Below are 17,624 nucleotides of genomic sequence, written 5' to 3' on the forward strand. Positions count from 1 at the left end.
ATCCCTGGACGTGCTGGTCACACTCCCTTTGATGCATCCCAGGGTTCTGTTGTCTCCTGGCTCCAACAGAGACCTGAGGGAATGTGATTAAAGCCAGACTCGGGGCAGACAGGCCAGACCACCCCACAAAGGGTTCCTAAACTCTGCTCCTCATCCCAGATTCCCACCAGACCTCACAGTATCCCTGTCTCTGCCCCAGCCATGTGCTGTGAGCTGCACCTGAGGCTCAGATGCTTTGGATGTTCCCCAGGACAAGAAGGCAGGAACAAGATGATTTATTTCTATAAGGAGTCCTGTTCCCTCCAGGTAATCATTCACCCGCCTTTTTATTTTTTTTCCTAACCTGTTTTTCTCCCTCTCTGAATTCCATGCAGGTACCTCTTATCTCCAGGTTATTATTTAGATTAACCTCTGTGTAGCTCTTAACTCTTTCCAGGTGAGACCTTCACGTCCATCGCCTCCCTGGCCAGTGGCCAGCACATGGATACAGTGATTCCATGGGGGAATCCTGGAGGAGTTAATAATTCCTAAAGTGTATTCATGATGTACATAGGAAGGATTGATCATGTATTTATAACTAGTGGGAATTTTAATTCCTTCCCTATCAATTTTTTTCTAGCTCCCTTTTGCTCTTTTTGCTTCCAAGCTGAGAAATTCTCCTTTCCTGTCAACTCTGACCAAGGCAGCAATCACTTATTTGGAGATGATTTGCTCCATCCAGCCTTTCCAAGGCATTGTTAATGATGCAGGAATGTAAATCACTCACTCGGTGTAGCTGTCACCCACCTTAATTATCCCCTGCCTTCGTTCCAGGCTTAATCCAAGGAACAGGAGATACTTTCCTACTTGAGTCACTTCTCTCGTTGACCCAGAAGGGAAGAACAAGGACAACACGTGTAAAACACTAAATAACCCGACTGAAAAGTACCAGCTTTGCCTCCAGGCCCTCTTCATCTCCCTCTAATCCTGCAGAGCTTGGCATTGGAGCTGGAAATATCCACGGTTTTGGCTGCTGGGAGCTGCCCGAACCAGTAGAAAACTTAAATGAAGATTCCACTGCCCAAGTGAGAGGCTCAGTGTATCCTGCACCAAAAGGTTTGGTCTCCAGATGCTTGAAGATTTCAGGAAGATGTTTCTGATCCCAAAGCTTGTGGCTCCCAGAGCATTTCTCCCTGGGAAAGGTGAGGAAAACAACACTTCTCCTATGAGGAAAGGCTGAATTAGGATTGTTCTGCCGGGAGAAGAGAAGGCTCTGGGGACACCTCAGAGAGGCCCCTTCTGGTGCCTAAAGGGGCTCCAAGAGACCTGGAGAGCGACTTTGGATAAGGGCCTGGAGTGGCAGGACAAGAGTCAATGGCTTCACAATAAAAAAAGGTTGCTGGGAATGTGAAGCTTGTTCCAGCTGTCTGGAAAAGGCCTTATCTACTTCCATCTGATCAGGCTGTTATCAGACACCCACAACACCACTACCTGTCCTGATCTGCCCCCTCTCCCTGCCCAGCCAGAGCCCAGCCATGGCAGAACTCAATTCTCTGAGCTATCCCACCATGTCCCTGCGATTCCCAACATTTTGTGTGGTTTGGAACATGGATTTAACCCCAGGCAACACGAGGAGTTATGAGACAGATGGATTTGTTCAGCCTGGAAAACAGGCTGGGAAGGGAGGGCTCAGGGGGCCCCACAGCATCTGCCATGGAAAAGGGTCAAAGAGAGGTCTGGGCTGGATTTATTCCTCATCCACAGGTTCCAAATGAACTCCTTTCTCCATCATGTCCCTTAGGAGAAGGGGCTTGTGGTCCTGGAATGGCAACACTCCCATCCCAGTACATCCCAAGGGAAGCACTGGCAGAACTGGGACCTGCCGCTGCCACCTCCTGACAAGAGAGAAAAATGCAAATCCGTCCTCCCGGCCCATTTCCTAAGGAAGAAAGGAATTTTCAGGATCGTTTTTGGTATTTTTAAATTCTCACTGTTCCCAAAATTCATGGTTTGCAGTCACGTGGTTCCAACCAGCTTGAGGATGAGAAACCTCCAGGTGAAAATAAAATAAGGAGAAAAATTCAGTTTATTTAAATCACCTTGAACAAACCAGCAGCTGAATTCCAACAGGAGTAGCTCCACCTTGTCATTATAAAGAACCTGAGTGGTCAGATGCAAGGTGCCACCATCGTTTATCTACTGACTGAATTGAACCTGAATTTTTTTTGGCATCTTTCCTTCCATAGTTTGGTGCTAAATGGGTGCTGCTGCTGCTGGAACCAGCAGGTTTAACTGGTCTGAGCTCAGGTGCAAAACTCAGCCTCTGGAGCGACAACGGGTGAGTGAACCGCCACAATCTGTGCAATGAGAGATGGAATCTGAGCCGGGAGCACTTGGCACCTGTGGAAAACACCTGATTTAGCTCTGGGTGACAAAGTGTGACAAGAATCCGTGTGACATTCAACCCACCCAGCTGTTGGTGTTAATTGGCGTGGAGCAGAGAGCACGGAGCTACTCACACCTCTCCTCCCAGCAGTTTGGGGCTACTCACACCTCTCTCCCCAGGAGTTTGGTGCTGTTTGTGTTACATTTCCATGCAGCTTTAACTCCTATGCAAAGAACAAGTTATTAATGTCAGCTCGGGTGGCTGAGTATCCCAGGAAAGGTCAGATCATGGAGACGTTGTGCAATGCCTTAAATCTCTTCTTCTGGGGAGGTGATAAGCAGGAATGTTGGAACATGTTCCCACAGCCACGTAAAGCACCTCCCATCTTTCCAGCCCCCCTCCCATCTTTCCAGCCTCCTCCCACCTTTCCAGCCTCCTGGAGCCTGGGGGTGCCATTCCCCCTTTGCCCCCATGATCTCTCAAAATCCATGGGATGGAGAGAAATGAAGCAGGAGGAAAGGAGGTGGAGAGGGTCAGCACTGGCAGGAAGGTGGAGCTCTTGATTCAGCTGGTTTTTTTTTGCCTTCCTTTAGCACCGCTCCAGTTCTAAATTCCAAACTCTCTCCCTACACACCTTTCTTGACTCCTCCACGTCAAAACACCCAAATGAATCAGCTTTCTGGAGACTCCTCTTCAGCTCCAGAGCTTTCTCCTCCTCCGAAACCTGTATTTGCCCTGGATAGAGAGGAGGCCTGTCCAGAGGAACAGCAAAGGGTAGGATATAACCCCCCTACTCTGCCCTCATGAGATCCCACCAGGAATAGTGCATCCAGCTCTGGAGTCATAAGCACATGGATGACAGGAACCTTCTGGAGCAGGTCCAGAGGAAGCCACAGAGATGCTGCAAGGGCTGGAGCCCCTCTGCTCTGGAGCCAGGCTGGGAGAGCTGGGAATGTCCAGCCTGGAGAAGAGAAAGATCCAGGGAGACCTCAGAGCCCCTTCCAGTGCCTAAAGGGGCTCCAGGAGAGCTGGAGAGGGACTGGGGACAAGGGATGGAGGGACAGGACACAGGGAATGGCTTCCCACTGCCAGAGGACAGGGTTCGATGGGATATTGGGAAGGAATTCTTCCCTGGGAAGGTGGTGAGGCCCTGGAATGGAATTTCTAGAGAAGCTGTGGCTGCCCCATCCCTTCAAGGCCAGGTTGGATGGGGTCTGGGGCAGCCTGGGATAGTGGAAGGTGTCCTTGCCCATGGCAGGGGGTTGGAATGAGATGATCTTGAAGGTCCCTTCCAACACAAACCATTCCAGGATCCTATGATGTGGAGGCCAGAATTTTCCCACTTCAGACCCGTTTGGTGTCTCCCACCCTGGAATGATCAGGACAACCTTGGGATGCCAGTGAGGAACATCTGCAGAGTAAACAGGAGATGTGGCACCATTTCCCTCAACTTTCCAAACAACTGAAATACAGAAAAGTCCATCCTGGGCCTGTGCAGAGACAGGCAGATCCTTAGGGAGTAGCAGGAGCTGGGACATGGGTGACAGTGTGAGGAGAAATGATGGGAATGCCAGGCAGGAGCGAGGTGCAGGTTTCTCCCGGCTGTGCAATGTCCCCCAGTCCCCAAAATAGTCCCAATCCCAAAAATCACTTGCAAGTCACGCTGAAAAATATGGGTTGCAAGGAGGGAGGACAGTGAAAATAATCCCTTCCCAGGAAGGAGATAGTCCAGGCTGGGATTTTCCAGAGAAAAGGAAAGATATTTCTGTGTGTTTCAAAGAAACTCCCAAGCCCATCACTGTTATTCTGCATTTGTTTTACATTCCCCAGGGAATATAATCCCCTTCTCCCATGGGATCCAGCTGGGATCCCCAGAAAATCTTTAAACAAAAATTAGGATTACACAATTTGGCAGAGCTGAATGTTGGGAGAGCAGAACAGAGTCTCCAGAGCACCCAGCCCTGTGTCCGTGTGTGCATCTGTCCGGAGGCAGGAGCGGGGTCGGGTCCCTGGGAGTGCAGGAAGAGGAGCAGCTGCCCAGGGACACCCACACAGGGCCCTTTCTGTGCCCAAAATAGACACCCTCTCCCACAAGGAAGAGTGCAGGCTCCAAGGCCAAATCCCATCTCCATTCCCGGCAGGGTCACGGGCAAGCCAAGGATATTTATGAGCTATTGAAGGCAAAGACAATCCCTGTTCTTTATCCATCCCCAGGAAGAGATTCCAATGGCCTTGAGATGAAATGTCAGAATTTAACCCTCCTGTAGTCCCTAAATTCAGCCTAGTTTTTTTATCCAGCCCACAACCCACAGCCCTGAGCTTGGAATCCAATCCAGGCACTTTTCTTCCACACAAAACAAGATTTAATATCTGTAATATCTGCAGAACCACCCAAAAACATCCTTCCAAGTGGTTTTTTTTTTTTATTAATTCCATATATTTTTTTATTAGAGTATAAGAAACAAGATGGAACATACACTTCACTTATACTTAGGTTAATATATTTAAAGGGATGGATGCTTCTTTATCCCATTTATCCCGTTACAATAAAGATAATACACAGTTACAAATCTCACAGATAGGGATTAGTAAAATCAGCATTTCGGGGAAACCACCTCGGATCATCCAACAAAGCTGAAATAAAACGTGCCAACTTTTTTTTTTTTTTTTTTTTCCCTGCAACATTTTATTGGCTTCATATATTTTCATTTGATGAACCAGGAGGATTAGGGCTGGGAAGAAGTGTTCCCATGGAAAATGTTGGAGCTGGGAAGGCTCTTAAGCCTTTTATTTCTCAATTTCCACTCTCAGAGAGCAAAGCTGGACGAATTAAAACCTTCAATCTGTCTCTGCTGATGATGATTCTCTGCTTTGGGTGCAATTATTTGGTTTGAGGCAGCTCGTCCTCCTTGATTTCGGAGATCTGGGCTTCAAAGTTCCTCCACCAAGTCCGGCAAAAGCCAGTAGGTGGCAGGACCAACCCAGGGCTTCTCCCTGGGCACCATGGGCATTCCCAAAATACAAAATTGGGCGTTTCTGTTCCCATTCCCGTTCCACAGCCTCAGACAGGGGTGAAATAACTCCTTCAGGATCAAGGATCCAGAGCCACCTCCATCCCAAACAGAGACCCACAGGAGCAAGAGACTTGGGATAGGGCCCTAAACCTCCAGGCATCCAGGTGTGCACCACATCTGCTTTTTCCAGAGGGCCCGGATCCTATGACCCATCCCATGGACACACATGCACACCACCAGAGCTTCCCTCCGGGGTGGTGGCAAATAAAGCCCCTGGGAGACAAATCCCTTCAAAAAACCCCAACTTGAGTAAATCAACACCAATCCAGGACATCCTTGGAGTAGCAAAGTGGATCCTTGGAGTAATAATTAAGCAACCGATCATTTGTTCTGTTGGAGCAAGGGAGTCACGTCACATTTGCGGTTTCCAAAAAGAAATTTTGCCCTTAAAAAAAAACAATTCTCAAAACCAGCTGGAAGAACCATGCTCATTTTGAAGTCCTTCTCTTGGGCAAACTGCAAACCCCCAGATCCTGGGTGGGAAGGATTTTGAGCATTTTTAGACAATCCACAAAAATTCAAGCCCTTCGTGGGGTAGTGGGAGATGGCAGCAGTTGCTGGTGAATTACAGCCATTCCCAGGATGGAAGCACTGAAACCATTTTCTCGGGAACACGCTCCGAAGTGGGCAGGTATTTCACTTAACTCTTAAATTTCCACTAGAAACACTTCCAGGATATTTTATGCTTCTAGGGAGCCAAACCTCCTCCCCTCATAACCTCTTGTCTTGTCAGAACAGGTGAATACCTGAGTTTTCTGCTCAGATTTTGATCTCTGAATTCCACAGTCCACAGAAACACATCCAAAGCACTTCAGGGCTGTCCCACCACAGCCCTGAAATTCCAAATCCAGCATTTGGTTTAGCAACCCACCAGTGTGAACACTTAATGAATCCTGTGTTTTCCTACTTATTGTCTTATTATTAATGGTTTGAATTACTTCACCTGCCCCTTTTTAGGCCCGGGCTTTACAACGGACGAGGTTCTCACCAGGTTTGTCATTCTTGGGATTTGGGGGCAAAAATAAAACTAGAGTAGGACCAGGAATAGCGAGAGTTGGCACAATTGATGAGAAAGTGCTTGGGATTCAACTGTGACAAGCTGTCACTCCCTCCCTCTCTCAAACACACATGGATCTATCCAAGAGATCTTTGCCAGGAAAGGAAAAACTGAAAATATCCCTTTTTTCCATGCTCTAGATTGGAGCACATGGGAAGGAAGAGACAAAAAGAGAGCGAGGAGGAAAAACAAATCGCCATGTGAAATTTATCCAACCAACCCTCAGCTCAGTCCCCTGGCAATTCCATGAACATAATTTGTTATTTATTGGGATAAACCGCCTCTGGATGCTGCTCCCACCGGCCTTTGCTCCCTGGCGCAACCAAATCCCTGGCACCAGCTGAGGAATACGGAGATAGGAAGGAGATGGCCCTTGGAGGAGACAACCAGGGCCCTTGGAGGAGACAACCAGGTCTTCAGCCCAGGGGGTCATCCACTATGGCATCCTCAGGATCCTCATAAAGGCATGGATGGACATCAGGACACAGCTGATGGCTTTGAAGTTCAGCTCTTTGCTAAAGGCAATTGAGGCCCAAACCAACCCCAAAACCTTTTTCAAGGCAGCCAGAAAAGACAGAGCCCCCTAAATCCAAGGTAGAGCACTCTGGGTGCCACCTCAGTGTCACGGCAAGTGCTGAGGGACAAATGAACCCAAAAACAGAGGTTTTGAACCCTCTTGGGAAGAAGGCTGAGGCACAGGGAAGCTGGGGAATATTCACCTCAGTTTAGGAAGTTTTTTCCCAATTTTCCCTGTGCTCCACATGCATAGCAGAGGTTTGTGGGGCACCTCGGGCCCCGAGGTCCCAGGAGGATGCATTATCCAAAGGAAGGCACATCCAAGGACCAACACAATTGATGCATTCTTCCCACATTAACCACTAAATTGCAGGTCACATCCCACTGACCCATCCCTCCTGGTGGAAAAGCTGTCATTAACATCTGTGTTGCTTTAATTAAAAGAGGGGGAGAAGGGAGGGGGGTGGGGAAGCCCATGAAACCACTTTTGTTACAAATATTTCTGTACAACTGCAACCACCTTTCATTTATCACTCCTTGAAGAGGGGACAGAGGTGGAACTGAAGGTTTGTGGAGCTTTTGTTTGGGTTTTGACACAGAATAGGAGAAGCGGGTACAAGGCATGGCTAAAATGTGCCAACACCTGGGTTTTGCTGCTAGAAATAGGAAAAAAAGCCCAGGGCACCTCTGATCCATCAGTGGAAGTGACAAAAAGCTTGAACTTGGTGGTTTAAGGCTGAATTTTGGCTTGGTTTGTGTCAAGCAGGTCCACAGGCAAGCAGAGTAGGCAGCACAGATGACACAGAGAGGGCAGGAGGACACAACTCCCATGGGACAGCTGAGAACTTCTAGGAAAAACCTTGCCAAAACACCTGGGAAGATCCTGGGAGCTGAGGGACAGCAGATGTGGAAGGCTGGGTGGTGAAGTCACCTTCAGCAGTTCATGGGCACCATCAGGCATTGAAGGCTGGACCTAAAGATGTGGGTATTGACATCTCCTCTGACCTCACCAAATTTTTCAGACCTGTTGTCCTTGGTCATTCAGGTATCGCCATTGTTGTGGTCACCATGACAAGTCCAAAGTGGGGAAACTGAGGCACCAAGTCTTTGTAAAATGCAGATTCACTTTTAGAAGTCCTGCTCACAAGGTGATTGCTCCATTAGGGTTGACTCAGACCACAAAACCTGGCTTTTATCCCTAAAATGCACCTGGAAAAAGTCATTCCCAAGGGTGGTGGAACAGCTGGCCCAGAGGTGTTTATCAGGAATGACGGCAACAGGGAGAAGATGGATTTGCTGCTCACAGCTGGAAAGGATGTGGAGATGAAGCACTCAAAAGCTGCTCGAGAGGGTGAGGGACCCTCATGCTGGGTACAATATTGGGATTTTCCAGAAAACAGTTCCTAATCCCTGGAGCAAGGAAACACACACACGTCCCATCTCAGGTAACAACAGGAGCAAGTTTATTCAGGTCTGGCACTTACAGAACTTGGAAGGACAAGGTACACGGCATTGGTTTTCCAGAAAAGTCAGCCCGGGATCAGAAGAAATGAAATTATTTTATAAAAAGAGACTGCAGCTGCGAGGGCTGGGAATGTGTCTCCCTTTGGATCCCGCATTCCCGCTGCCCGTGCCACCCATGTGCTGGAGCAGACCTGGTGGTGCCTGGGGTGAGTCTGTTCTCAGCGAGTCCCAGCCTGGTTTTAACCAACCTTAGAAATGGGGGGTGAGGGGGGGTTATTAATAGGTAGAAAAAGCAGAAACCCTTCCAAAATTATCCACCTTGGCTGAGGAGGAGTGAGAGTGCAGCGGGAGACGTCCACAGGAGGAGGAGAACAGCTCGGCCAAACCGCCCAGGTCTCCAATGCTTGGAAGAGCAAAAAGTCTGGGAAACAATCACCTTGGAAGCCTGCTGAGAAGTAGAGGATCTCCTTGCAGACAGCAACAGAGAAGATATTGGCTAACGAGACCCGTGGGAGGCGGCTCTTCCTCAGGCAGCCCCATCACTCACGAGCCCGGAGGACGTAGATGAAGCTGACGAGAATTCCCAAGGCCAGGATCGTGTAACTGGCTCGGACGCTGCTGGAACCGCTGATGTTGCAGAGGAAGGAGTCGCAGCAGTAAACGGAGGCGGCCGCTATTCCCAGGTTGATCCCGGCACTGGGGCAGATGGGAGAGCATCCCTTCGAGATGGACTGGCCGGATTTGCCGCCTGGATATAAGGTTGGGGTGGAGAGGAAGAAAAAAAGACAGATTTAGGATGGTTTTTTGGGTTTCTGATCACCTGATCACCAAAGTGGCGCAGGCGGCATGGAGAGGATGAAGTGGTTCTCGGGAGACAGGAGCCCAGCCCATCTTATCTTATCACCTGTGATAAGCTCCCACAAACACCCCAGAGACCACACAACACCCCAGGGACACCCCTTTGGATCAGCCAATGTTCAGCCACAACAGCTCTGGTGAGGAATCCCAAAAATCCCTCTTGAGCTTTACTCTGGGCCTACTCAAGGGAGACAGGGAGCACTGGGGAGACACTTGGGAGCCAAGTCTGCTTTTCCAGAGAAGCACAGCCCACGTCAAGAGGCAGGAAAGAGGAAACCATTAGCACTGGGCTAAGAAGGGAAGTTTATAAAAGCTCCCAGTCTCTGTTTGTGCACCTCTGACCCACCCACGCTGAAGACTCAGGCATGAAACTCCCCCTCCTTCTGCCAGGGAGAGCCAGAATGGACTCTGGTTCCTGCAAAGGCACCAGGAGATCTGCCAGAGCATTCTGCCTCCCTCAGAGCAGCAGCTGGGAAGCACAGAACCCCCCAGATCTTCCCAGGCACTCAGGAAGGAAAGCCACAACCCTCCCTTCCCGCCTTGTCCACGGAAAGTGAAGCAAAGGTGGGACTCAGGGACGAAGAACCCAAACAGGAGGCAAAAAATCAGCAAGAATAGCAACCCTGGAGCTTCCCACGCAGGGAGCCTGCAGCATCCTCCACGCTTTCACTTATTCATCAGCAAACTCCCCGCCCCCAGCCTGAAATTCCCCCCGGACTTGCGGGCATCAGTGCAGGCACGTGGGCTTTAACGTGACTCCTCCTGGCAGCGCGTCCCTCGTACGAATTCCCGTGGGATGGTCCGACACTCAGTTGCTAAGCAGAACTTTCCCTTTTTTCCCCCCAGCCAGAGGAAAGCAAAGCCTCGCTGCAGCTCAGCAGGTGACCCAGGAGAGCAGCCAGCAGGGGCAGGAGGAGGTGCTGCCCGCACTCACCGAGTCCCACGCCGACGTACGTCGTCACGCAGTGGTTTTCATTCTCGCCACACTTGACAGGCTTCAGGCAGGCCCAGTTGGAGGAGGCATCCGAGCAGGAAAAGCAGATGAGCGTGTGGGCTGCAAGAGAAAGGCAAACCTCGCTTAGGGGCTGCTGGGGAGACCTCCTCACTTGGAGGTCCCCATCTCTGTCACACGGGATGTCCCACATCCGGCCACAGCCACGCTTTCTGTTTCAGTTTTGTCAACCTGCAATGTGGGGGGGTTTTTTCCCCAAAAAAATTGGCCAAGCGAATGGTTCAAGCCTAAGGAATGCATTCCAAGCTCTTATCAGCTAAAGCTGGTACAACCACAGCCTGGCACTTTCTGTCACCCCTGTTTGCACCAAGAACGTGTTCCAGCTGCAGCTGCCAACTGGAAACCAAACTCCAGAGGCAAATTTTTGAGGTTTTGGCTCATTCAGCTCAACCACCACGGACACAGTGTCCCTGCCTGGGCCAGGGGGGTTGGAACTGGATGATCTTTAGGTGCCTTCCAAGCGAAACCGTTCTGATTTTATGATTCTGTGACCCTGATGGGAAATGCTCCAGGTGTGACCACGGGTTCAAATTTCCCATGACCTGTCTTTGGGCACCCAGATCAGGCCATGCTTGAGCTGGAGCACCTGGTGGAAATGATTTCTCAGCAGAAAGCTCAAGACCTGCAAGGACTTGCACTGTCCCACTCCGCAGAGTCACAGCACTATAAAGGCAGCTTATTCATCCAATCTTTTTAATTTGGAGCAGGAGCATTAATTTGCATGTTCTCCTCCACGGCAGGTCCCCTAAAATTATAGAATCATGGAATCATTTCAGTTGGAAAAGAGTTCTGAGGTCATTGACTCCAACCATTAATCCAGCACTGCCAAATTCACCCCTAAACCAAGTCTTTAAGCAACACAGCTGCACATTTCTTGAACACTTCCAGGGATGGTGATTCCACCACTGTTCCAATATTTGACCACCCTCTTCAGTGAAGAAATTTTTCCTCGTTTCCAAACTAAACCTCCCATGGAGCAACTTGAGGCCATTTATGGCTTATCCTACACCAGCAGGGTGGACCAGCTGGCTCCCATCCCTCATCCCTCACAAAGAGGAATGATTGGAAAACAGCATTTGGGGTAGAAACTGGTTGTGGGGACAGCCTGGACCAGTGACTCAGCAGGGCCACAGGCACTTTGATCTCTGTATTTTACATACAAGAGCATCACATCCACGCTGCAGTTGTTGACCTACATATGCAGACAGATCAGGTCTGTTCCCAATGTTCCATGGATTTGGGATTTTGGAGCTCCCAGGCAGCCCTTCCACGAGGCACCACCTTTCCCCCTTCTGTGCTGATGGGATGAAAAACAGAGCGGGGGCTGATTCAGGGTGGGAAGTGCAAGGCGGTGCCATCGCTGCTCCCACCTCCTTCAGCCCTGCCACAAATGGATTATCAAAGAATCATGGAGTGGTTTGGGATGGAAGGAACCTTCAGGATCGTCCAGTTCCAACCTCCTGCCACGGGCAGGGACACCTTCCACTATCCCAGGTTGTTCCAAGCCCCGTCCAACCTGGCCTGGAACATTTCCAGGGATGGGGCAGCCACAGCTTCTCTGGGAAACCTGTGCCAGGACCTCATCACCCTCACAGGGAAGAATTCCTTCCCAATATGCAACCTAAACCTACTCTCTTTCAGTTTGAAGGCATGCCTGCTTGCCCTATCCCTGTAAAATAAATCCCCCTCCAGCTTTCTTGTAGACCCCCCTTGGAATATTTTCCTAAGGAAGTGAAGCGGGGAAAGCCCTGGGATGGGCTTCTTGAGGCTCAGCAGTTCCTGCCATGGATATTTTGAAGAATTATTTGGATAAATATTGCTTAGCATCTGTCCCACTCTGCCATGGGACGGCACGACATCTCAAGCTTCTTCTCATTCCTGTTTCTCTCAGGAAAATAAAAGGTTTCTACAAGAAAAATGAGAAAAAAAATAGCAATTGCTCTCAGAGGAATGACTTTTGAGCAGCCACAGCCAAGGAGGGGAAAGAAAACAAAATATAATCTCAGAGAAACAGATTAAAGTGGGTTAGTGGGAGATCCTGAATGTCACATCAGAGCAGCCAAACCTCTGCTTTGGAGTGGAAGCCAACACCACAACCCCCCAAGCAGGAATTTCCTGGCCTGGCTCACGCATCCTCCAAGGATCCTCACTCTGGCAACAATCCCTACAACAAACCCGGGTTACCTGAGCACACCAACACAACCACCACAACTGACAGCACCGGGATTACAGGGCCACCAGCTGAGTCAAAACCTCCGGGAGAGATTCCTCAGTGGATTTCTGGATTTGGGAGAGGGGGAGGAGGATGGGACCAGCCACTGAGTCATTGCCGAGCCCATCCATGGGGTGGCCACAACTCCATGTGGGACCTCGGAGTGAAGCCCAGCTCTGCTCCCAAGTCTCAGGTGACCTGTCCCAAACCCCTCACCTCACAACCACCTCGAGGAGGCAAATTGACTCATCTCAGGAATCTTCTGCAATCAGGAATGAAGTGGATTACAGGCTTCCTGTGGGCATTCTGGCAGGACAGACGTCTCCATATGTATTTGCTCGCTGCGCTGAAGGCACGAGTGGTGCAATGCTGTTCATTAAAGGTTCCAGGAACAAACACACCAGAAATCTTTGGACATGACACAAAAGTGCTGTTGGGCATGAAATTCTCTGCCACGTGACTCAATCCATGCTCCTGCCACAGCACCTCCTACCTGTCCCCATGTTTTTCTTTGTCACACCTACCCATTACCCCTTGTCTTAGCAGAAAAAAAATCCTTCCAGAAGAGGCAGAGTTTAAGAACAGAAATATTCGGTTACTTTCTGCCCCCTCCAAAAAACACCCACTGCAGAGTTAGGAGAGCACAAACACGCTGAGTGGTTTAGACAAAAGGCACAAGAAGGGTGGCAGAATTAATTTCATGCAGCTGGAGACGGAGCAAAGAGTTGCAGCTCAAGGTTACAAGAAAAGAAAAAAAAAAAAGGAAAAAAAAAAATCCCAAGACTGAACAATGCAAAAGAGAAGCCTTGTTTTCACCAGTGAAAGAAATTGAGTTTATTTGTTTGCTGCTCAGCTTCTCAGAGGAACAAAGAGCTCCCAAAACAGAGCAGGGTATTTGGGGGGAATTCCTTCAGATAAGGGGTTGAACCATTCTTACAAAGACAGGGAAAAAAAATGCCTTTAAAAGCCCACTCTGGAGCTTGGTAGCAGCAGGAAAATGCTGTTGCTTCAGCAGCTTTTCCACTTAGCCCCGATGCTGCTTTTCCATTCTCTTAAGGCAAAATCCTTATCAAGATCCATATGCAAGATCTTTGAGCAGGGGGTAAAGCTCTTCTGTAAGATCCCCCCTGGATATGCTGGAAGTGTTTGGGGATAAAATCATCTGCAACAACCCCTTTTGCCTCGATAAAAACTTACTTTTAAAGCTGAAAGGGTTGTAGGGGTTTTTTTTTGGGGGGGGTGATGGGGAATGAAACCCTTCACTGCTTTGGCCTGGCCAGCCCATCCTCCCAGCTGGAACTGAGCACAAGCCAGCTGGGCTCTGCCCGAGACTCCACGCTTCAATTGCCAGTCGCTTCCCGGATCCCACTGGGAAGGGGGAATGGGAAGGAAAGCAAACAGCCAGTTTCTTCTCAGCGGTGCCCTCAGAAAACAAGAAGGGACGCTGTTTGCAGAGCAGGGGCTGGGAGAGCTCAGAACTCTCCCGTTTGCTCTTTGTTTGGCTTCTCCAAGCAACGACATGTGTGGGAACAATATGTGGTTTTGCACGGCCCCATGGAGTTTGGATAGTCAGGGATGGAGTCGATGGGGAAGGTGGGGATGGCAGGCCCTGCGACTTGAGCAACTTGGCAGTCACACACAACACGAACCACGTTCTCCCCAGGCTCGGTGGCAGCCCCAGGATGCGCCCCACAGGGCATTTGTCCCTTAGGGGTCATCGCGCCACGCACCGGCCACCGCAGCCGGCCCAAGGATGCTCGGAGGGGGCAGCAGGAGCCAGAATCACGAGCGGCTCTGCCCTGACTTTGCTCCATCAGCCATTGCCAGGGCTGGGCTGCCTCTCCCCTCCACCTTCCTTCCCCTCGGCTGCATCTCAGTCCATCCCAGCGCCGTTATCCCGGCTCGCTGCGCCGAAAATGGGGAGCGGAGCCGGCCCTGCTCTTTGTTCGAGCTACAACTGGGAAAAGCTCCAGGATATCCACCCGCACAGCCGGAGATGCTCACATATTCATACAGGCGGGGAAGCTCCGAAGTTCCTGCTTCAGGAGGGACACTGCTGCGAGGCAGGTCTTGGAAAGACACCCCCGCATCCCGCTCCGAACCATACCGCGGCTCAGCTCCGTTCCCCCAACCCCTCTTCAACCCTTATATCCCCTACAATCCTCCAACTTCCACAGCCCACCCTGCCATACGCATCACTCCCCCACCCCCCCAATTTGCTCTCAAACGCAGGGCTCGCGCGGGACCGGGGGACCTGGGGGGGAGGCGATGGTGGCGGGGGCATCCCCTTCCCTTACCTCTCTCCACGCACAGCACCGCGGCCAGCACAGCGAGCAGGAGCGCCTTCATGGTGCGGACGATGTGGCCAGAGAGACGCGCAGGGCGGGCGGAGGAGCGCAGGCTGGCGGCAGGGCCGGGCGCCGGGGGTGGAGAAAGGGCGACGGCTCCGCCCCGCGGGCCGGGCCTGGCCCCCGCGCCGCCTCCCCCCTCCACCTCCCTGGCCACGCCTAGTTTCTTTTCCCCGCTCGGGAGAACCGGGGCCGGGAAAGGGGGCCGAATGTGTCGGCATGGCAGCGGCTGGCCGACGGGGAACAGAGCCAGCTTTCCCCTAGCCGTGCCGCAAAAGGCTTTTTCCAGCCCCCTTTCGGGTCCCCTCTGTTTCCCTGAAGGAAGAGACCGGAGCAGGGGGGCTGCCTGTATGCCGGACCCCACTCATCTCAAGCGCAATCCTTCAAACTCAGCTTATTCTGGGATTCTGGGATTCTCTGACTTCCTCTACCCACATAACCTGCTGATTCCCTGCCTCACCCTCTTCCTCCATGCATCTCCTCTCACGTATCCCCTGAGCACACACACATCCTCCTCCACACATTCGCAACCACCCTGTATACACACATTCCCCATATCCTGCATGGATCTCCTGCAGGCGAGATTCCCTCGAATACAGAACCCGTCCCTGCATGCAACACCCCCTCTTCGTGTCTGACCCATCAGCACGCACAGCCCCCACTGAAGAGCCAAGCACATAAAGAACCAACTCCCCCATCTGTTTACCAGAGCCTAAATTGGATTAGGCATACAGGATTGGAAAGCTTGAAGAGCCCAGCAGCTGGGATGGCATGGGACAGCCTGGGCTGCTTGGCAAGATGAGTCTTCAGAGTGTAAATAAGTCCCCTGATGTTGGAGTGTCCCAAATTCAGTAGGTCCCACGGAAATAACTAAATCCTCTAGGAAACGGGCTGCAGGAGGGGCAGTGGGGGAGGGCCCCTGCGAAGCTGGCTGTCAGGAAAGCCTGGGAATGGAGGAGATGGCTGGTGAGCCAGCAGGAAACAAGCAGGCTTGACAAACTCTGTGCCACAGATGGGTTTAATTCTGCAGAGTCAGCATTTCTTGGCAAACGCATCTGTCAGAAGAAATTCCGGCTCCTGTCTTGTCGGAGGCATTCAGAGCAATCTGCTTGGGGAGCAAACCCATGCCTGCAAATCCCTGCTTCCCGTTTCTTACCCATGACTCACTTTTATTTGTCACTGCCAGGTATTCTAGCTGGAACTGACTTCCGAGCAGTTTCTGTGGGCTCGTATCTTCCACTGAAACAGGCTGCTGGGACAAACCAAATACTAAAAAATGGGAAGTTTCAGCTTTGTGGTAACTCGAGGAATTGTAATTCAGACACATTTGCAAAACCCCTGTCTCATACAGACCAAGGAAGTAGATTTTGGTTGGATATTGGGAAGAAATTCTTCCCTGTGAGGGTGCTGAGGCCCTGGCACAGGTTTCCCAGAGAAGCTGGGGCTGCCCCATCCCTGGAAGTGTCCAAGGCCAGGTTGGATGGGGCTTGGAGCAACCTGGGCTAGTGGAAGGTGTCCCTGCCCATGGCAGGGGGTGGAACAAGATGATCTTTCCAACCCAAACTTGGGATTCTGTGACACACTCTCCTCATTCCCAGGTGAAGAGTACAAGGATCTACAGCTTCCTGGTTTTCTCCCACACTTAAATTTAACATTATCAGCCCCTTTTTTTTCCTGGAGAGGGCCTGTCTGCTGATAAGAAGGAAGAGATAGGACCTAAGAGTCACAAAGGTCACAACCCAGCGTGGGATCTGGAGTCATCCCGGTCCTACTGGAATGGTTGGGTGGGAACAGCATTAATGACAGGATGCTGCAAAAGGAAGAGGTGGCCAGATCCAGCAGGGACCAGTTTTCTGTGGTGGAAATTACACCAGGTAAGGAAGGAAAGAAAGGCAAAGTCCTCCTTCTGAGGACTCGGTGATCCTTTTGGGTCCCTTCCAACTCAGGATATTTTATATTCTACGGCCTAAGCTCATCTCCCACCTCCTCCCCAAGGCTGCTGTGTGGGACAGACTGCAGAGCTCAACACAGCAGCTCTGCTGGCAGAGATCTCTGTTCTAGACCAGCCCACAAAACACTGCCCTGAGTGCTCCAACCTCTTCTTGCAAGTTTGGAGGTCACTGGAGGACTTTGTTGAACCATTGGCTTCATATTGTGAGTGCAAGGCCAAAACACATTTCTTCACGAAAAGAAGGGTGAAGCAAGAGAGGCAACAGGGGTAGAGTCCAGCACCAGGAATGTGGCCTGTGCTGGAGAAAGGTGGAGACAGCTACAAAAGCACACTCAGAGGAAAAGGAGATAAGGAAGTGGCTGGATCAGAGGGCAAACTGGTGCTAGGGTAAATATTTCTTGGCTGTGGCACACTGGGGAGGAATGGGGACGGTTAAAATCAGGAAATGATGAGTGTGACAGGTCCTTTCATGGCTCAGGGCAGCAGAGATGGCGCAGAAATTAAACCTAGACTAACTAGGCCTGCAAGGCTTTGGTGTTGAACAGGCACTTGGGAAGTTCAAGCTTGAAATTCAGGGTCAGTAAAAGCTTGCTCAGCTTCTGTGGAGCCGGGTGGGACACAGAGAGGTTCCTTCCCCATCACACTTCTGTTTCAGGGTTTGTGTGAGACTTCCTGGGTCTGGCTGTGCACGTGAGGCACCTAAACGCCAGAGGAATTTGCAAATGAGACGTGTCCCCGGGTTAGTGGAGCAGAACTTCTCAAACTGC

The 17,624-nt window shown here is 50.8% G+C and overlaps 1 protein-coding gene across 1 annotated transcript; it reads right to left on the reverse strand.

The window, feature by feature from the left end:
• Window positions 1-8,453: 8,453 nt before the first annotated feature.
• LOC121668288 (lymphocyte antigen 6E) lies at window positions 8,454-14,983 on the reverse strand. The gene is made up of 3 exons (XM_042035926.1): window positions 14,856-14,983; window positions 10,269-10,388; window positions 8,454-9,224 (listed from the first exon to the last, which is right to left on the reverse strand). The coding sequence occupies exons 1-3, from the start codon at window positions 14,905-14,907 to the stop codon at window positions 9,016-9,018; spliced, it is 381 nt and encodes a 126-aa protein (XP_041891860.1). The 5' UTR covers window positions 14,908-14,983; the 3' UTR covers window positions 8,454-9,015.
• Between the last annotated feature and the right edge of the window lie 2,641 nt (window positions 14,984-17,624).

Source organism: Corvus kubaryi, unplaced genomic scaffold (assembly GCF_017639235.1).
Source record: "Corvus kubaryi isolate FWS band 111438036 unplaced genomic scaffold, C.kubaryi_AGA036_p1.0 37385, whole genome shotgun sequence".
NCBI classification, from domain to species: Eukaryota; Metazoa; Chordata; class Aves; order Passeriformes; family Corvidae; genus Corvus; species Corvus kubaryi.